General features: G+C 54.8%; 1 protein-coding gene across 2 annotated transcripts in view; it reads right to left on the bottom strand.

The window, feature by feature from the left end:
• ECEL1 (endothelin converting enzyme like 1) overlaps positions 1–20030 on the bottom strand; it is a 46684-nt gene extending 26654 nt beyond the window's left edge. For both annotated transcript variants that reach the window (XM_044422441.1, XM_044422440.1), the window contains exon 1: positions 19269–20030. In XM_044422441.1, the coding sequence (XP_044278376.1) occupies positions 19269–20030 (762 nt within the window). The remainder of the gene's footprint in view (positions 1–19268) is intronic.
• Between the last annotated feature and the right edge of the window lie 1020 nt (positions 20031–21050).

The following is a 21050-nucleotide window of genomic DNA, read 5'->3' on the forward strand; positions in this document are numbered from 1 at the left end:
TCGCTGCTCTGCAAGGCATCTTGCTCCATGTTAAGATAATGCCTGCACTGAGGCTGTGACCGCCTGTCTCGCTGGCAGGCGATGGAACGGCTGCTCTCGGGAACTGGCCCACTCCGGCCGGTTCGTCCTCCAGCCAATTTCATCCTATCTGGGAGCCTTTGCAGCACATCTGTGCACTCCCTGCCCTGTCTTCCCTCCCAGATCTTTTCATTTCCTGTGCTTTGCAACCTCTTCTCTTCTCTCTGTTGTCTGCGGGCGGAGAGGATTCTGCTCGCATCTGCATTGAGACGCGGGACGATTTGGGCCGGGAGAATCCCAGTCGGGGGACACAGCTTGGCTGCATGCTTTGAGGTGGATGTGGCACGGGCATGCTTGGCGCTGGGACTCGGTTTCTAAAAGGAGAGGTGTCGTCTTTTAGCTCCTGGGCACCCAGGCCAGCTTCCAGCCTGCACCCAGATTCACAGGGTTGGTTAACGATTCCTGCCAGCAGTTCAGTTCATCCCCTGAAACCCTCAGATAATCACAGTGAGAAATGAGGCAGAACAGACACGACGGTGAGATGTATAATAATCTGATGAGAAAATGGATGAGTAGGTTTGGCCCAATCCGAGCCAGTGGCTTTTGGAGAGCCGCAAACAGCCATGGGAGAAACCATTTGCACAATTGCTGGAATATTTTACAGCCCAACGTGTTTCGGAAAACAAATTCCCATTCCTCGAGGGTATTTAGCTACCTGCAGAATCAAACTCTTTAGCTTCTCATTATGGAATCAAACTCCACAGGAGAGCGAGGGAGAGAGCGAAACAGTTTAAATCCAGGCGAAACAGTTTAAATCCAGGCGCTTTGGAAATCTGTTTCCCATTCATCCGCAGCATAGGGAGCCTCTCCCACGCGGATTTTGTAATCCTTTTTGGATTGCACTTGCAAATGGTGAGCTAATTTGAGCAGAGTTAGGCAGCGTGTATGCAATCACAGGGGGCACTCTGCACATGCTCAGAGGATGTGAATGCTCCTTCACGTGCATATCTAGTGTTTTAACCTATCCAGCTGAGCTAGTTTGCAATGGGGTAACCTGTTGCGTCTTTCCAGAGCCCAAGGGAAGGCACTCTGCACAAGCTCAACAGCTCCCAGTGCCACAGTGTCAACTGGGAGGGCTTTCAAGGGAAGCCGCTCCTTGCCAGCAGACAAGCCGCAGCCTGCGCCCCCCCCCCCCCCCCCCCAGTCCCTTCCACGCTCCCAGATGCCATTCAAACAAAAGGCTCTCCGTCAAGAAACAATCAGCTAATGGCCTCCTCGGGCTGCTGCAGCAAGAGAGGAATCAATCAAGGGACCAGTTAGAGGCACTGAAACAATTGATTTATGCGGATTACTTTGGCCTCACTGGCTTTCATTTTTGGAGTCCTGGGAATGAGGCCCGGGAGACTTCCAAGGGTCCCGGCACGGCTCCCCAGCAACAGTGCCCACGGGGCCAGCAGCGGGGCCACGGGCCACGTCTCCTGCGGCAGCCACTCGCCAGAGCAGACAGCCGTGGCAGGAACCCCATCCCGCACCTGGAGGGTCAGCCTCTCGTTCAAAGCCACAGGAAGATGCTCATGGAGGGCGCACCTGCAAGCCTGCCATTTGCACCCAGCAGCACGACTGCACGCACTCTGCACATGTTCCACTGCTCCTGCTCTGCACTTGCTCGCTGCACAGTGGGGTTAGGCACCACCAAGGCCCACTGCCCTGATGCTGCAGTCCCCTGAACCCCCGTTGCTTCTCCTGGCCACCTCTGGCATCGCTGCTTGTGCACCACCCGAAAAGCCGGCAGAAGCGGACGTGGCTTGGCCTAAAGGTGACCCATGCTGATTTATAGGCCCAGATGCAAATGCAGAGCTAATTATTAGCAGGAATATAATTCCACTGGGGGCAAGGTGAGCTGGGGGCCTGCCCAGTCTGGGTGGGCAAGTAATTTCAAAGCCCCTCCTCTCTCTTCTGAGGATTCATTACCTTTAAACCCTTCAAATGGAGAGCGGTCCTCTGTGAGCAAGGACACTCAGCCAACCTGCCTCCTGCCCCATTGAAGCTTGTGTGGAAGGAAGGAAGGAAGGAAGGAAGGAAGGAAGGAAGGAAGGAAGGAAGGAAAGGGTGCAGCTGCTGCTTCTGTTCACCTTGGATGGGAGGATGGGGACGATGGAGAAGGAAGTGCCAGCTTCAGAAGGAGGTGGGTCAACTTCATGCAGACAGAGAGGCCTGTGAGGAGTCGGGATGCCTTCCATGACAGCTGCTCACGAACAACAGCGGGAGAAGCCATTGCGTTCCTGTCCTGCTTCAGGGAAACCTCTGCGGGGTTGTTGAGTGAAGCGGTGGAGAAAGCCCCTGCACTGGGCACGGGGGGGCGGGGGCGGATGGGACCTGCCGAGGGCCTTCCCACCCGCGGGGGCTCCCTGGCAACAGCCCTCTGGACTTGGCCTTGCTCCCCTGCAGCTCCTCCTGGCCCAGGCAGTGGACCCACCTGCTGGCACCTGGGCTCTCTGCCTGTCCAGCCAGCAGGTGGCAGCCATGATGATGATGAGGAGGAGGAGGAGGAGGAGGAGCAGCAAGAGCAGCTGGTGCGCACGGTGGTGGGATGGGGACTCTCTGAGGGAGGGGACCCTGGAGCAGGCCTCAGAGCCCTGGGATCGTGGCAAGACCATCGCTCTCCGAGCACCTTTGCTCTCCTCCTCATGCTTATCCCGCTGTGCCTCTCGTGTGACATGGCAGAGAAGAGCTGGTTCACGTTTCCGCACCGGGAGGCCGGTCTGAGTTCCCAGCCTGGTTCAGGGGCCAGAGCTGTATTTCAGTGCATAACTTATCCCCCATCAGGTGCTGGATAAAACATTTGGCAGCGATGGCTCACAGAAACAAAACACTGCGCTGAGCACGAAATGCATGGCTTTGTAGTGGGAACATGACATGCCAAGATAAATCAAAGAGATATATAAGGTTGCGGTCACAGAATCTCTCTCTCACTCAGCCCTCTTCTCTTTCTCTTCCGTCTGGGAAATGAATGGCAGCCTTCACACGCTGTTTCATTGCATGTGTTACTGTCCTGCCTTTTTCCTCTTGCAAGGAATCCAAGGGGACGCCATTGGGCCTCCTCTTCTCCATCTCCTCCTCACAACAACCTTGCGAGGTAGGTTAGGCTGAGAGTCCGTGACTGGCCCAAAGCCACCCAGTTTGCTCCATGGTTGTATGGACGCTAGAGCCCGGATCTTCCCAGTCTGACACTAACTCAGGAGTTCCTGGCCTTTGGGGACACAGGGCCACCTGTGGGAAGTTGCGAAACTGCCGTGGGCACCAGCACAAGCTGCCTGCTTCGTGGGTCACTGCGTGGGCGTCCAGTGAGTGTGTCTTACTCAGGGACCACCTTGTGTGGTGTCCATGGGATGCCGCAACGGCTCTTTTCTAAGGGACTGTCTCGTTCTGGTCGTGGAACGTGGCCATCGCTTCTCTGGCCCTGGCAGCGTCTGGCTGGGAGAAGGGAAAAGCAGAGCACAGGGCAACATGAGGTGATCCAGGGACTGGGAACAAAGCCCTCTGGGGAGAGACGGAAGGAGCTGGGCATATTTAGCCTCGAGGAGAGAAGATGGTGGAGGGGAGACAGGATAGCAGTCCTCAAGTATTTGAAAGGCTGACCCTGAGAGGAAGGCCAGGATCTCTTCTCGATCAACCCAGAAAGCAGGATATGGAACAGTGGGCTCAAGTCACGGGAAGCCAGATTTGGTTGGAGATCAGGAAAAATTTCCCTGACACAGCAATATGAGAATGGAAACCATGGCCGAGGGAGGTGAGGGCTCTCCCACACTGGGGGCACTCAAGAGGCTGCTGGGCAGCCACCTGCGAGGGATGGTTCGACTGGGAGTCCTGCACGGAGCAGGGGCTGGACCTGAAGGCCCTCTGGCCCCTTCCAACTCTTCTTTTCTCTGATTCGATGGCACTGGAGCAGTCTTTTATCTTCATTTATGCAAATATATGGCAGGGGAAATGGGTCCTTTGTGCCCCTTTGGCAGGTTAAAGGCTTGTCGGACAACACTGGAAGGCTGCAAGCTGATCTCCCATCATCAAGGATCTCAGGGCACCTTCACAGCCTTCACATGGCTATCGGTCTGGGTATCTGGTCCGCTTTTGCTGGAGCCTACAGATAATCCCTGGAGAGCTGAATGCCTTTCGTACCACCACGTGTATGAATTCCATCCAAAAATGGGAAGAAGGGAAACGGGGGTGCCTTTGTGCCCCACTTCCAGGACTGTCAGGGGTGCCGTGTTCTTACCACGAGCTCTCACACACCGTGACTTCTCATGGTCACTCCTGGGTTGTGATGGCCACAAATATTGCCGAGCCAGCAGATTGACTTATGTATTTACTTATTTTATTTATATTGCGATTTATATCCTGCCTTTTTCCTACAAAGGGCTCAGGGCAGCTTACATCATCTCTCCTCCTCCGTCTTATCCCCACAACAACAACCCTGTGAGGCAGGTTGGGCTGAGAGTATGTGACGGGTCAAAGCCACCCAGTCGGCTCCATGGCTGAGTGGGGACTCGAACCCAGATCGCCTGAGTCCCAGTCCCATGCTCTTCACCACGACACCACACTGGCTCTCAGCCAGAAGGCTGGTGAAGAACTGAGGGGCTTAACTGTTCTTTCCTGAGGGGCTGAACCATTGATAGCATCTCTCTTTGGCAGCCTGCTCAACCGACCGGCGAAGCTACAAAGCAGCCTGCCCTCAGCTGGGGAGCATCAGCCCTTGAGACCGGCTGGACTTTGCCTCTCGCCGTGGCATTCTCTGCTTTGAGCACACAGTTGTCATAACCCTGACGCTGCCCGTGTGTAACGGATGGTCTGAGTCACAGGCGTGCTGTAAACTGCCGAATTCACGGCGCAAGGTCAGAAACACGAACATGCCTGAGCGCACGGGGGAGGAAATGAGCCCGCAAGCACCGCTCAGAGGCACACGGCTTGGCACCCGTTCAAGATGTAAAAAGTTATGGGGAGGACAGAACCAATATTATTGTATGAATCCCTGATTAAGCCGGGAATGCCACAGAGACACGGAGCAATCAGGGAGAGGACAGAAGAGTCCCAGGTGAAGCAGCAAGTCAGGGGACCGTGAATCCCCCCACAAAGTGAACGGGGGCGTAAAAGGCGCAGATGTCTGCGGCGAGGGTGGGCGCGGGGAGAGGCACCTTGCTTTGTCTTCAGCAGACATTTAATCACCCGCAAAATGAGAGGGGATACATACGCACAGAGAACTTCGAATTATAGCCAGTTAAGAAGGACCATGGACATTTAAAATGATCTACCACTACAAAGCTTTCAGGAATCGATCGTGTGTGTGAGAGGAGGGCGGAATATAGACCGTCTTATTTCCTGGAGGTATTTCTTTCCCCACCTTTCTTTTCCACACAAAGTGGCATTTGCCCAGTGTCACAAAACACCTAACACAACACATATGTTGTGTTACAGTGGAGAAAACCTTTGGGTTGTCCTTGGATTGGCCAAAGTTGCTTCTTGAATGGGCACTGGCACTTAGAAGATGGCCGTTCACTGGCTTCGGGTGGCCAATGGCTGCAAATTGCCATGATGGTCAATGGATTTCCCACTGGAAGATGTGAGCTGCATTGCTCTGAATGGGCCAATGAGTCCTTTTCCTGCCCAAACAGGAAAACCACAAACCCCCCAGAAGGACGTGAATGCAGCTGCAGCCTTCACCTGTTTGTCCCCATAACCGGTGCATGTGTGGGCATATGGCCCTGGTACTTGAGGGAGCATCTGGCCATCTCAGACTGACAGCTATGGGTGCCCTGCCCGTGTTAGGCCTCCCCTGTAGTCCCGGGTCCAGTTCTGGGCACTGCAGCTTAAGAAAGACACAGACAAACTGGAAAAGGATCAGAGGAGGGCAACAAGGATGATCCAGGGACTGAAACTCATGAGGAGAGACTGGAAGAACTGGGCATGTTTAGTCTGGAGAGGAGAAGACTGAGGGGAGATAGGATGGCACTCTAGCAGAACTTGAAAAGCTGTCACACTCAAGAGGACTAGGATCATTTCTCGATCATCTCAGAGTACAGAACACAGAATAACAAGCCCAAGTTACAGGACGCGCTCCAATGGAACAAAGCTCAGGGAACCAGGTTCCATTTGGATGCCAGGAAGCACTTCCTGACAGTTAGGACCCCGAGGGTGTGGAAAGGGCTTCCACGGGAGGTCGTTGAGGCCCCATCGGTGCGGGTGTTCAAGGATAGGCTGGACGTGCACATGGTGGGCATGTCGTGAGCGGAGCCGGCTGGAGCCAGGGGTCAGTCTAGATGGCCCGGGAGACCCCTTCTGACTTGCTCTGTTTCTGTTTCTAACTCAATGTCCTGCACTGAACTGGAGGTTGGGACCCAAAGGCCTTCCTGGCCCCTTCGCACTGTATGACTCTACAATTCCCTCCTCTGTGAATCTGTCTACTCCTCTCCAAGTTTCTGGCCATCACCACATCTCACAGAAGCAAATTCCATAGTTTAATTCCATGCTGTGTAAAGATCTCTGATCTCTGTCCTGAATCTCCCGCCCACCAACCTCATGGGATCCAGTTGGACGAGCGAGGGAGGAACGTGTCCCTCTCTGCCTCTGCCTCTCCTCCCACCACATCAACAGAGAACCGAGCCCAAATCTCCATCCAAATTCAAGGCGGCGCCTCCTGGTCCATGGTGGGCATGTCGTGAGCAGAGCCGGCTGGAGCCAGGGGTCAGACTAGATGACCCAGGAGGCCCCTTCTGACTCACTCTGTTTCAATGTTCCCGTCTGTGCTCCCTCATAAACACAATCCCCCTTTATCTTAGCAACCCTAAATAGCTTTGTGTCATCTGCAAACATGGGTCCTTCACTACTTATTCTGAACTTGACACAGACCCTGCTCTCCTTCAGTGTACAGATTTTGAGAGGAAGTGGGCAGCTTTTTTCAGAGTGTTTCTACACAAGGCTGTTCATTGCTGCATCTGCTTTTTGTTTCACTGCAGAACTGGGATCCAAGCATTACAGAAAGAGCTGTTCTGTTCCCGGTTTTTGGCTACCTAACCTCACAGGAGGTCGTTGAGGCCCCACTGGTGAGGGTGTTCAAGGATAGGCTAGACATGCACATGGTGGGCATGTCATGAGCGGAGCCAGCTGGAGCTGGGGGTCAGACTAGATGGCCCGGGAGACCCCTTCTGACTCGCTCTGTTTCTATGTTTCTGGTCCACACAGCACCCCATCCCTGGCATGGCCAAACGCCCCCCACTCCCATCTGGATGGAGGAGTTGTTCCCGACACCAAGGTTAAGCAAATCCACACGGAAATGCAGCAAAGGTGGATCCTCATCCTTTATCATCTATTACAAAGGACTCTCCTTTCGCCTGTTCTGTGAATTGGAGTCAATTAATCTTGACATGAGACTATTATGCCGTTGTCTCAGCCCAAGTGGCGACCGTCACTGAAGAGAATGATGACGGCTTGGGCCTGAGATCGCCGCAGCGACGCTCGGATCCAGACAGCCAGGAGACTCGGGGTCTGGCCCGGGGGAAGCACGCTGGGGAATCTGTTCCTGCAGGCTGTTTGGAGCAGAAACAGGGAAACGGCCGTGCATCGTGCGCTGAGGTTTTTAGCAAGAAAGAGAGCAGCATTTGTGGTCTGCCCCCACCTCTCTGGAAGCTCTGCCCCCCAAACAGGGCTGCCAACACCTTTTGGTTTTGCTGCAGTTCCTGCACCTTTAACAGCAGCCTGAAATGCAGCAACTGCAAAGGTGACCCAGCAGCACCCAGGGAAAGCTTCCCTTGCTGCATTTCCTGGCAAGGTAGGCGCCGAGGGCCAGAAAACATGTTGGCACACCCATGTTTTTCAGCTGGCCTCCTGGATCGGGACTCATCCCAGGGGGATGAGCCCAGGGATCGCCTGTGACCTTTCCTTGCTTGCTTCCTGAAGGGAGGCATTGCTCAGTCCAGGATGTCAGCTTCTGCGGAGGCAGCAAAGCCCTGGCGTTCTCCTTCTCCATGCTCGGGACTTGCCTCACCTCCAACGTGGGATACACTCTCTTGCTAGCAGTATTTCAAGGGAGCCAGCTCTGCCAGTGGTTCTTACAGCTAAGGTGGCCAGAGGATAGTCCGCTACTCGAACCAAGCCTTGCCTAAAATTAAGCAGTCATCAGAAGGAAGGGCCTGGAAGTTGCTTACCTGTGCACAGCGCCAGGTAATAGACCAGGCAGTACATGGGTCACCTGCTTCCAAAATGGTGGGATGGACTGCACTGCCATTTAAATAATATCCACTTCTTCATCATTCATCCATATGAATTTCCAAATGGAAGAGAGTGGCCTCCTTCATCCTCATTTGGGGTCATACTCTTGGTGAGGTCAACAGATGAACCCACTGACTTGTGACTGACGGAATAGGAAGGCAATAGAACTTCCACAGCCAGAAGCAGTCTATCTGAGGATGACACTTGCTGGTGTAAGAGGGCTGTTTCCTCATGACTTGCGTGTGGGCTTCCATCCACTGCTGGAGTTGGGTCACTGGGTTGCCTCTGATTCAGCAGCCAATCGCTTGGATTTTCAAACCAGTTTTGGTGTGACCCGCTGAGATTTCTTCCCGCTACTGGTTTGTGTATGCCACAGTATGTTTGTGGAGCCATTACGAGCGCCGTTCATATGCTACAGAAGTGGCATGATAGTTGCCAGAAATTTCCTTAATGTGGACTAGAAAACTCCTGTTCTGATGGTGTGGGAAGCCCTCTTCACATTCCAAGTGGGACAGTGATGAATCCACGTGCGGTGGAAAAGTAGACAACGTTGTGCAAAAAGGTGTGTGTGGGGGGCGGGGCGGGCAGGGATGTCGCTCTGTCCTCCTGCTGTTGGCAGGTAACCCACCAGCTGCCGTGCCTGAAATTCAGTCCCACATTGGATTGCGGGAGTCTTACAGCAGCTGCTGCTCTTTCCTGGGGACTCAGTGGCACGAGCCTGAAAGCTGGGCTCGGGCGATCAGAGAAACCACGGTGAAGCGTGGGAACCATAGAACAAGCCACAGTCTCTTATTGTGGTTTCTACCCAGCACCGAAGCCCTCCAGGACGAGAGTCTGCAACTGGGGGGCAAGATTCCTGCGCTCTGCTTCCAGTTCTGGGTTACATCCAGGCACCAGTGGGCCATCAAGCACGCCTGGCAGGCCAACCTTCCTGTTTCAGCTCCAGAAGCTGAGAGCGTGGGGCACAGGCCAAAGCTGGGTTTTTTGGGAGCCCTCGGCCAAGACATCTTCAGCCAGCTGCCTCCCTCTCGGGCTGACCTTCTCTCCTCTGCTGTCACTCGCTGCTCACGTCCCCCTTTAACAGATGAAAACGGTGGGCTGGCAGGATTTGCCCATGTTCCCCCAGACAGACACGGCATACACAACTGCTTTGCCCCACTCCAGAGGTTTTATCATAAGCAGTGTGATTTAAGGAACATTTTTTAAATCCCGAGATGGCTAATAAATCCAGGAGAAATCCAGCTCTCACGTAAAACCAATTTCGGTCCCTCTTGGTTGGGTGGAACGGAGCAGTATAACATGTTGACACAGGCACAAGGGGACACGGAGCTGAAGGCGAAGAACAAACCTACTTGCTGGCCCCATAAATCACTGGAGGGCGAGCAGGGCCCTGTTCCTCCTCCAACACAAAAACGCACACACATCTTGCAGGTGCGTACCTCACTCGACACACTCTCTCCCCACTTTGCATATGCCTTCGCTGTTACATCCACTGGGAACCTGACCGCCACGTTCAGACCTGAGCCAGGAGACGGATTTCCTGAAGCCAGTGCAACACCCCAGCGCCAGGCAGGAGTGAGATCATTGGACAGAAAAAGCGGTTGGTCAGAGAGGGTCCTGGATTCAAATCACTTGCCCTGCTTGCTAGATGTTTTTGGGCCAGGTACCACCTAGCCTACCTTGCAGGGCTGCTGTGAGGCACAATTCCCATGCTCATAGCTCTTTGGAAGAAGGTTGCATGCAAATACAACAGACATATTTTTGCAGTGCAAAGCTCTTCTCCAGTAGATGCCCTGACTCGCTCCTTGGAGGGACCACCTGCTTTAAACACAGGCACAACCCTGTGAGGCTGATGAATTCCTCCAGGTACACACAGAAATTTGCGCTCCTCACACCGAGTGGCCACGATGGATCTGTAGAAACCTGGAAGTGAGGCATGAGGGGCACTTTCAGAGTGGAATCTGGCTTCCCAGGTGGGGTCCAGGGTCATCCTGGACAAAAAGGTTCGACAGGCACCGAATTTCTCTGGCGCGGTCTTTCCTCCTCAGTCCCAGCGCCACTGCTGTGCCAACACCCTCCCTGCAAGACGCAGCTGCTGCCTCCATGGGACCACGTCAAAACTCTCCTGAAGTAATAATGCCGTTGGCCTACATAATTGCTCGTCTGATCTCCAAGTAAGTCGAGCCATAAATTGCCGTGCTGAATTGTGATGCCAAATGACACCGACAACGACAACAGGAAATCCTGGACATATTTCTAAACCTGGGAGAAAGACTCTTCCAAATCCTCCAGCAATTTTAGGTGCCTTTTAAAAATAACAAATGGCCATTTGCTGATTCTGGCCTTCCATGGATTGTAGATGAATTGCTACGGGCGTCTCTCTCGCTCTCAACTCCAGCCTGCAATGACGGAGCCGTCGCGCGCACTCTGGGCTCTGGAAACGTTCACTTCCTGCCTCGTGGATCCAGACGCTTTGCAGGCCCACCTGCCTCCTGGGCAAACAACAGGGCTTTCCTCTCCCTGTGCTAAACCTAGGTGTTCGGACCTTGCACCTGTGGGCCAAATTTGGACTAGCAGAGGTTGCAATTCAGCTGTTCGGAGTCCCCCCTTCACATGGCCTCACCCTATCAATTCAAAAATCTGTTGCACAGAGATCAGTCGCTCAGATCAATTGCACAGAGATGTCCTTCAGCCGGCAACTGGCCAAGCTGGTCTTCATGGAGAAATGGGCAGGTAGGAAGAGGTTGTTCCAACCTGCCTCCTCACTGGACCCTTTCTGCAAATTCCCTAATCTGAATGTTCACTCGAGTTCCAGTGAGCCCCCCAGGAAGAGGACCTGTGAGATGCGTTTGTGCAGGGGGCACCGCGGCCGACCCCAAAAGCTCCCTTGTTTCGCACCACCATCCAGCTTTTCCAAATGCCCCCCTAGCAGCAAGCTGATGCTCCCGTTTATTTCTGAGAATGTGGGTTTGCCCACTTCCCCCTGCAAGATGGTCTGAGAGGCGAGTGGAGAAAGGATGGGAGGAGGAGCAGATCTGAAGAAAAATATGGGGGCCCCAACTCAGGTTTACTGCAGCGAACTTAACACCAAATGCCCGCAGGATTTAATGAGTCAATTAATGAATTAGTTTGTGTTCCACCTTTCAGCCCAGAAATGGCACTCAAGGCAGCTCACTATACAGTCCAGATTGAAAATAAGATCTTAATTAAAACATAGCAGGTGAACAAATGAATAAAACACACAACAACGAAAGGGGTAAACGGCACCAATTGGTTACAAAAAATCCTTCAGCAACCAACCAGCTAATATGCTAAAGGACCACCTGAATGGAAACCCCTTTGCCTGTTGGCCAAGGAGCACCAGAGGGGTGGGCACCCTAGTCCCCTGGCCGGGAATTTCAGAATCTGGGAGTGGCCCCAAGAAGGCCCTGTCTCATGGCTGCACCAACAATACCTCTGATGTTGTCAGTGCTGATACTTATGATGTGGTACAACACAACTCATGGGGGTCCCTCCACAGGACTGTAGAATAGTAGAGTTGGAAGGGGCCATGAAGGCCATCAAGTCCACCCCCCTGCTGTTGCAGGACATCACATTACACCGTCCCACTCAGAGGGCTGCCCAGTTTCGCCCTGAATGTCTCTACTGTGGGAGAGCCCACCACCTCTCCAGGCAGCTGGTTCCACTGCTGTATTGCTCTGACAGCTAAGAAACTTTTCCTGGTATCTAGCCTGACCCTGGGTTGTTGCCCTGTCTTCAAAACACATACACAATCTAGATGGTCCTGCCAGAAAAAAAAAGACTCCCTTTCCTTCTCAAACAGATTTTCTTTGGCAAAGAAAGAAAAACCGAGAAAGCTCTGGAAAAGCATGAGTGGCTCGCATGGGGAAGCCGACAACATCTGGACCTCCGTCCAGTTTACGAACGATTGCACAAGAAAATCCCATTTTTATCTTCTAGGCAGCAGAGCCGCCCACCCCTCCTCTCCAGTTGCGCAGCAGAAATCAAGAGTGACAAGAGATGTGTGTGCGTGTGTCTATATATTGCACACCGGCTTTTCATACAGACTGCACAGCTAATGAAAATTGGCACCCGCACTGTTCAAACATCGCCCGAGCCACACCCAGCGCTGCTCCATCTTGTGGAAGCGGATTCTACAGCACGGAACCAGGAGCTGGGATTCCCCGCACTGCAGGCAGGGAAGCGCCTTGGCCACTGGCGCTGTGGGCTTTCAAAGCAGGCAAGAGGGAACAAAGCCTGGACAGGCCTGTCAAAGGCTCTCGATCAAGACGGCTCTGGCTCCATCTGATGCCGAGCGGCTGACAGGAAGGGGCTGAGGTTTGCGCCCACCTTACAGGCTGCCCAGCTGGTCCCTCTAGATGGCAGGACACCGGGCAAGGCAGACCTTGAGGGCCTGATCCACCCGCCAGGGCTCCTCTTGCGGTGATGCTGCTCAGGGCTCATCTTTGGGGGGTGCCCCCCTTTCTTCCCTTTTCTTGCTCCCCGTTCACGTGAATCCACTGCTAGCCTCGAAAATTGTCTGGCATGCTGCTTCTGCTAAACACTGCAATTACGCGGAGGGAAATTGCCTGGCGAAGTTTCCCTCCCATCTAAGTCCTATTAATTTGGGTATAAAAGTGGCGCCCACACCAAAGCCGTGCACCCATCACTGGCATGCCAAGAAAGGCCCCCGGCACCTCTCAGCCCCGGGGAGGAGCTGACCCTAAGGAGGCGCGTGGCTTTTCCCCGGGCTAATCCACACTGCTTTAAGGAGCCAGGAGCGAAGGCCAATGCACAGCCCTCCCTGCCCGCGAGGCAAACAGCACGGCGGCCCCCCCCGCCCCCCACGAAAAGCAAAGTTTCCCATCCTGCCGGGGTGCTGGGGAGCAGCCTGCGGAGGCAGTGGAACCAACGGTGCATGAAATACGCGCGATGCCCCAGCGCCTTCCGCACAAACATGTTGTGCTGGGGAAGAGAGCGCCGTCCTGGGGCGGAGGGAAGGGATGATCTACAGTAAGCAAGGGGACGCCTCATCACGCCGCTCCTCGTGGCCTTTCTGAGCTATTGATCAGCGCAACCTTCCTTGGCTGGGCCAGGAGGTAAATTGTTTTATTCATGTCAATATGGGAACACGCACTCCGTTCCCTGGGGAGCTTCTGCCGCTGAGCGCACCTTGGGGGCCCAGGTAGCTGGAGGAACCCGATGGCTAAGAACACCGTCGTGTTTCGGCCTTCCCATCACATTCCCGGCCTACAATTTTCCATGCACATGACACAGACACATGCAATTTGCTCATTGCACAGGACTGAAAAACACAAGAGCCCCGCTAGGCGGAATAAACACCACTGGCCACAGCGCTGAAACGCTGGAAGATCTCTTGGTCCTTCTGATCAAGCGCTCGCTGCTTCCCTGGGTACCGAGCGTGGGGTGATACCCACCACCACAAGACGCGGGCAGAGCCTGGCAGCTGCAGACGGGCATGCCTGGGGCGGATCGGAAAGTAAGAGGCGAGGTGTGAACACAGACGGAAGGCCTTGCCGTCTAGAGGGGCTGTCCAGGCGCTCAGTGTGCGGCTCCATCCCACCCCCCGCACTATTATGCGCCATCAAGTCGCCTCCAACGAAAGGCCCCCGACTGTCTTGTGAGCTGAACTCCAGGCTGGGGCTTGCTTTGTGGATCCAGCCCTCTCAGAGCTGGCCTTCTTCTTCTGCCCTTGACTTCCCCTACATGATGGACTTCTTAATTTTTAAATGAGACTAGGACTGGAGAGCCCCTCAGGAAGAGGGCTGCCCTCTACAAGGTAGGGCACCGGTAAGGTAGGACAGTGTTCCAAGGGTTCTGGCAGAGGTCTGTGGCATCACTTGCTGGCAGCTGGTTCTTTCTGACATGGGGACTTTGGCACCTTCTGCGAGCGAAGCCGGGGCTCTCTGATTTAGCTGTGGCTGCTCCCCAGTCAGGTAACCAACGGGATGCGGTCAGAAGGTGGCGTCAAAGAGGGACCAGAAGGCCCTAAATGATTTGGGATCGGGTTCTCTGAAGGACTGCTTGCACCTGTTTTTGATACCACAATTGAGCTCCTTCTGTCTGGTCCACCAGTGGGAACTGTGAGCTGAAGAATACCAGAGACAGGGAATTTCCATGTCCCACCCCTTTGGAATGCCCTTTGGGAAAAGCATTTGGCCACCTTCGCTTTGCTGGCCTTTTTGAGGATTTTTAAGGCTTCTGTATTCCAGCCTGCATCTGATCCATCTTAGTGTTTCGTGCATTCAGCTAAGGGTTTCTCTGTCCTGCCGTGGCTGCGGCATTTTAGCTGTTATACCTTATTTGCTGTTTTACTGACTTGTTGGGTTTATTCTGCGTTTGTATTTTGCAAAGAGAGATATTACATCTCGATGTATTTTGCAGTTTTTGATTAATCACAACCTGCTTGGCGAGGGCTTTTGTTCTCAAAAGGTGGGTTATAAAACTATTGAAGATTAAAATTAAAAATATTTTTGCTGCATGTTTGATGACCAAGTATGTCACACACCTGGATAACAGGAAATCACCATGGCACTGGAAGGAAGCTCCAGACAGAAATACAATGCAAAAAGGCTTGGATGGATTGGAGGAACATGATGCATGAAGAGAAAGCCAGAGTCTCTTTCTAGGTTCTAGTCCCTGCTTTGCCAGGGAGCTCACTGGGAGACTTTGGGCCGGTCACTGACTTTTGGCCTAAGGAACCTGTCAGGGTTGTTGTGATTGTGAGAATAAAACAAAGAGGAGACGCTTGTAAGCTGCTTTGGATTTCTTGAAACAGACAGAAAGGTGCGGTATAAACCTAATGTCACAATAATTCCCAGGCCTGCAAGAGAATGTACTTCATTCGAAGGGCTGCCCAGTCCACTTCCAGGTTGAAGAAACGTCCGACCAGAAAGGCATCGCCGTCGGCCATGCGGCAGCCACACAGGTCCCATCTCTGGCACTACTGCGAGATGAACCACATTTCTCTTCAGATTATAATAATTGCTTCTAAATTTCCATCTATGCCTATAAATTAGCACACGCATATTTTATGCAAATCAGTACCCGCATTTGTCTTCTTGTTTCTGCGATGCACGTCTTCCTTTCTGTGGCCACCCTAATTCCACGTGGATGGGTCTCTGACAGAGAAGACCCCAGGAGTGGAGGAGAGCAGCAGAGGGGGCAAAGGCTTCCCCATGCACCCTCCTCCCGTGGCCGGTGGGGAATGGGGTGGAAGCCCCCTGCCCCGCGTGGCCAAGGCTGCTGGAGTGTCTCTGCAGGGGGTTGCGTGCTCGGCATTGGCCTGACTGATTCGTGCTGTGGTGCCCTCGATGGTGGTCTCCTCTGGGCTCATTTGCACACTGGACTGGCATCAGGATGGGGGTGGGTCAGGCGCCCCCTGCCTCTGTCAGCGACCCCCTCCTTCCCCAAGGAATTACTCTGCAAGCCCAGACAGAAGCAGCCAGTTGCCCGTTCCATTTCCCAGAATGCCTCTGTCTTCACCCCCTCCAGAGCATTGTGGGATATAGAAAGACCAGACTGGCACAGTTCTTCAACGAGGGCTCCAGGGCAAGCACAGGGTGCGGCAAAGCCCCTCAACAGGCCCTCTCTGCAGAGTCTCTCCCGCTTCCATCGTCCACAGCTGCTCCTGCGCCCGATCCTCCTTCTCGACGCAGCTCTCGCTCACTCTCTTTCAGAGGCACTTTCCATTCCACCAGATTCCTGCTTCCGCCGTCCAGAAGTGCGGGTGGAATCCAGATGAACAGCCGGTGGTGAATCAGGTTTCAGAGGACTGAGCGGCTGTCCTGGGGGCAAAGCATTTCAGAGGCGATGTCGGTGGGGGTGTGGACAACGTGATGGCCCCTCTCCAGGGCCGAGCATGGGCTGTCGTACCACACGCTGCTTTACCGTGTGGGTGCTTTGGTTCCCCACGAGCTCACCTGTCAGCAGGTGGATGATTTTCTCACCACTGCATGGAGGTCCGGTTGAACTGGCAAGCCAACATTTCTCACTGGCCCGGGAAGCATTGATCCTGTCTCTGACTGAGATGGATTAATTGATCATAGTTATAAAAGCGGCATTTCTGAAGGGGGGGATTCCCCCTGTGTGAGAGGGCACTGGAAGGCAGACCCCCCGAGAGCATCTCTTGGTCCCTTCCATGTGGGGAAAACTTTGGGGCAAGAGGGATGTGATGTCTTTGTGAATTAAGACACACTCAAGAGTAGCGGGAGGAAGGTGTGGCAAATTAGTGGAATGAATCGATGGCACTTTCTGACCAGTGCTTGAGGAGCCGGGCACAATGCTCGCGGTTTCTGAGGATAATATTGACAGCCGTTTCAGACCTCTCGTGGGTACCGGGTTGAGGAAAGCTGCTTTTGCTTCTCTCCTGCTCCAGACATCTGGTGTTTCTTTGGTTGCCTGGTCAAGGGGTGAGATAAGACTTATCTGCACAGACAGTTCTTCGGGGTCCATAAGTGCATGCGGGGTGAACCCCCTGAACTGCCTGGAACTGGAGCTTGGCTCGCACCATTCCTTGGCCTGCGCGTCCAGCAGATGGTGACAAAAACGGAGCAAAACAGGCTTCTTTGTCCACATGCAGTGAGGCACCACGTCACAAGAACTTCACCTGTGCCACTGAATGAGTTGGGATGCTGATGGTTTAAAAGTGTTTCTACTTTTTTGCACATTAAAGGTTTCACGTGTTCCTATTATATTTTTGCTGTTCCAATTCACAGATTACAAACTCATTGTTGTAAACCGCTCAACAGAGCTCTGGCTGTCAGGCAGCGGACAAAGGTAATCGAAGGCTGCAGGTTCGATTCCCGGCATCTCCAGGTAGGGCCTAGGAAGCTCTGGCCTCAGTGCCTGAACGGTGCCAACATTCAGGCTGCCAGGTGGTGTCAACAAAACTGGGCCAGGGGGACCAAGGGGCTGACTTTGGAGACAGCAGCATCCGACGTTCCAAGTTTCTGGGAGCCGGATATGCTCCGATTCGGCTAAATTCTGCACACTTAATTCCATTCAATTCCCATTAGCTGCACAAGACGGGATCGGCACCTGATTGTCTGAATTCATATCTGTCATGAACACAGTGCAGTTCGGGGAAGATCCCACAGCCTTCCACCGTCACTGGAGGATTACTCAGAGTCCCAGTGCCAAGATCCTGCGAGAATAACGCCAACTGAGGCTGCAGCTGGAAAAAAGGAAAGGGGAAAGGGCTGGGGATGGGAGGGAGGGAGGAAGCCGGGGCTTCCCAAGCATGTGCAGAGATTCCTGCGGGCGGCCAGGCCTTCTCCCCTCTCCCTCTCCAGCACCTTATCAAGATGGCTGAAAATGGCTGTTCAGATAAAATCCCCAGCAGGAGGCACTGCAGCAGAGGACATGGCTGCCGGCACACCCTGCTCCAGCCGCTGGATGCAAGGAAGCCTCTCCGCCCGGAGGCTTCCGTGCATCGAGCCCCTGAATGTGCTTGCACCCTGAGATGCTGAAGGCGAGCACGGACACGGTATCTCAGGGGCTCCTGCAGCCGTGGGAAGCTCCCTCATCGCATCCAGGGGCCACCTGTCGAGGGCTGCGTCAGCGGCGTGGGATTTTCGCCGCATGCACATCGGTGCGGTCGAGATGCGGCGAAAGGTCACAGCTCATCACAGCATCCCGTTGCGTGCAAAGCCACACAATGAAAAGCTTGATGTGTTAGATAGTCCCGGATGCGTCGTCTTGTATTAGAAAGCGCTTTGCCAATGGATGTGTGGTTGAGGGCGGTGCTTGTAGGGAAGAAGGACAGCGGAATGTCTGAACACTGCGTTGGGTCTGGTGGGAAAGGCACCCTGGACTCTCCTCTGGTCCTTATGGTAGTCCAAGAGAGACTGCCCTCCCATATCTAGAGATACATCTGCATCTTTAGATGTAGAGGACTGTGAGTCCCAGCCTCTAGGAGTTCCTGGGGCTTGATTCTGGGCACCCAGTTGGAAACGGCAGCTCTCCGGTAAGAGCATCGTGATCTGTAATCACAGCCACGCACCCCTCGGAATCTCCTGTGGCTGAACTGGAATCACTGCCCAGCTCCCAAAGACACCGGTGGCCCAATGGGATGGACGCACTGAACTGTATCACAGGATCCAACCCCCAGAGAGCTCAGCAGTGCACTGAGATCCCGCGGAAGAGGATTACGTGGGTGCAGCACGGCCTTTCCCAAACCGTGCTGAGCTCTCCTAAAAGCCACTGTCCCCCTTCGGCATGACTGGAAGAAACAGACCGGGCGTTTCAGAAAGGGTGGCCTTTTCCTTCCGTTGACTATAGGGACAGCAGATATGATACAGCTGAAATGACTCCTAGCGAGGAATTGTGCACCTGTTTTGTTTAACGGGATTGGGTGAGACTCCTTGGCAAATGATGTCTTTAAAAAAGAAACAAAATGCCAAAGCATGGACGCACCATGGCTCCTGCAGAAGAAGGAGCAAAGCAGTCCCATTGGTCTAATCGCACCATGCGCACACATGGCAGCGGTGGAGAGACTGGAAGACGCACAAGCACACAGCAATACCCTGGTGCGAGACAGTCCACTGCCGGGAACCAGGTTCTGCACCAGGAGTCAACAGAGCCACAGACCACACCGGATGCTGCCCAAGGGAGGGGCTGCAGGGCCGTGCCTCGTTCACATGAGGAGGGGAGCCGTCAGGAATGGCGCCGCACGGGATTTCCACGCAAAAGCTCCCAGTCCAGGTGCTGCAGCCGTCCTCAGCCTGGTGCCCTCCAGAGTCATGGCACAGCTGGCAGGGGATGCTGGGACTCGTGTGCCCAGGTCTCCGGAGGGCAGCAGATGGAGGAAGGCTGACAGTAATGCCTAGTGAGATGGGCGAACGGTCCCACTTGGCACGCAACCGATTCGGACGTCCCTGCAAGATCACCCATGGTCCTAGGTTTGGGCTCGACCCAAAAGATGTTCCCCAGAACGACAGTCGCGTGCCGTGACCGGCCAGCGGGCTTACCCGGATGACGTAGCGGGAGGAATTCTTATCGTCCAGGTTGACGGTGAGCGAGAAGAAGACCGCCGTGCTGTAGACCCCCTGGGTCTTGTAGAGCAGCTCGTTGAAGTCCCAGCGGCGCTGCTGGCCGGGGGCCGCCATATCCCAGCCGCCGCAGTCCTCGAGGACCTCCAGCATGGGGCGGGCGCCCTGCCGGTCGATTTCGGCCATGTCCAGGCACGAGCGGAAGAACTCCTTGACCTTGCGCTCCGCCGAGGCCCGGTAGGGGCGCCGCACGGGCCGGAGGAGCAGCCGCTGCAGCTTCTCCTCGTTCTGCTCGCCGATGGCGGCGATGATGCCGTAGATGAGCTTGTCCTCGGGGATGGCGTGCCGCCGGAGCCACCCGCCGCAGGCGAAGGAGTAGAAGTCCTTGCAGGGGTCAATGGTGGGGTCGATGTTGGTGGCGATGAAGCGCGAGGCCTTGGTGAAGGCCTTCCGCTCCTGGCAGCCCTCCAGGCAGTAGGCGTCGTGCTCCAGGGCCACGTACTTGAGCACCAGGATGCAGGCCAGGATGACGCACAGCCCGGCCGCGAACACCAGCCCCGAGAGCAGGCAGACCTCGCGCCGGCTCCAGCGGGGCAGGCCGCAGCGCGGCTTCTTGGCACTGGGCGCCCCCAGCTGCAGGTTGAACCCGTTGGGCAGGGTGCTGCTGCTGCTGTACTTGCTGACGTACTTCACCTCCTGGAACTCGTCGTAGTGAGCCGTCAGCGAGTAGGTCTTCTCCATGCTGGCGGCTGGCGGCGGCGGCGGCGCGCCTGGGGCCACGGGGCGCGCTCCCGGGCGAGGGGCGAGGAGGGTCACGCAGTGGCCATGGCCGCGGAGGCTGCGGCCGCGTCCGGCAGGGGGCGCTCACGGCTGGCGCTCAGGCAGGCGGCGGCGGCGCGGGCGGCGGCCGCTCATGGCTCGGTGCGGGGACCCTCGGCGAAACCCCGGGGGAGCCCCCGGCGGGGTGGGGGGGGCTGCTCTCCGGGGAACGGACGGGCGCCCCCTGCTTGAGATCTCGTGAGGAGGACGTGCTCTGCAAAACACAGATCCTTCAATTAATGGGGAGCGGGAGAGCGCGTGCTTTTCGGTTCTGTCCTAAAGGGCTCGCGAATTGTTCCCACGTGGGGAGGGGCGGGGAAGCCTCATCGCACCCCCTCCTCCAGGGGTCCCATTCTTGCTGTTGCAAACTATCTTGCCTCTGAGGGTATGAGAAGGAGGTCGATCCTTTCCTCATAAAGTACCCCCCCCCACACACACACACCTGTTATCTCCATCGCAAGTTGCAATCCTCTAATCCTTTCCCGCTTCTCGAGCCGAAAAGTAAAAGAGTGCCTCAATTTTTTTAGAGGAAAGATGCGGAAGAGATGCTGTGCTTGTGTTTATGATGTACAGAGAGAGCGGGGGGGGGCACAGTAAGATGGGAAAAAGCACCCCCCCTCTGCCTCCCCATTCCGAAGCTGCTCTCGACCCCATCTTTTCATAGCAGTTTGCTTGAAATTGTCGGGACAACGTTGATCTAAAGCCACCTTCCCCAAGCGGTCGCCCTCAGATTGTGTTGGACTACAACTCCCATAATCGGCAGGAGAGGATCCATTAAAAGAACATGTGCCACGGATTCCAACGGAGGCTCCGAGACACCCCTCGCCCCCGTCTTTCCCGGCTTCTTCCAGCCTCCCTGCAAGATAAGTGCGTAATTGACGAACAAGTGAAAGTGGCATTTTGGGTGAAACTGACCAGCCTTGCCCAGGACCAGAATCTGCA

This window comes from Varanus komodoensis, unplaced genomic scaffold (genome assembly GCF_004798865.1).
Source record: "Varanus komodoensis strain SLA01 unplaced genomic scaffold, ASM479886v1 scaffold127, whole genome shotgun sequence".
Taxonomy (NCBI): domain Eukaryota; kingdom Metazoa; phylum Chordata; class Lepidosauria; order Squamata; family Varanidae; genus Varanus; species Varanus komodoensis.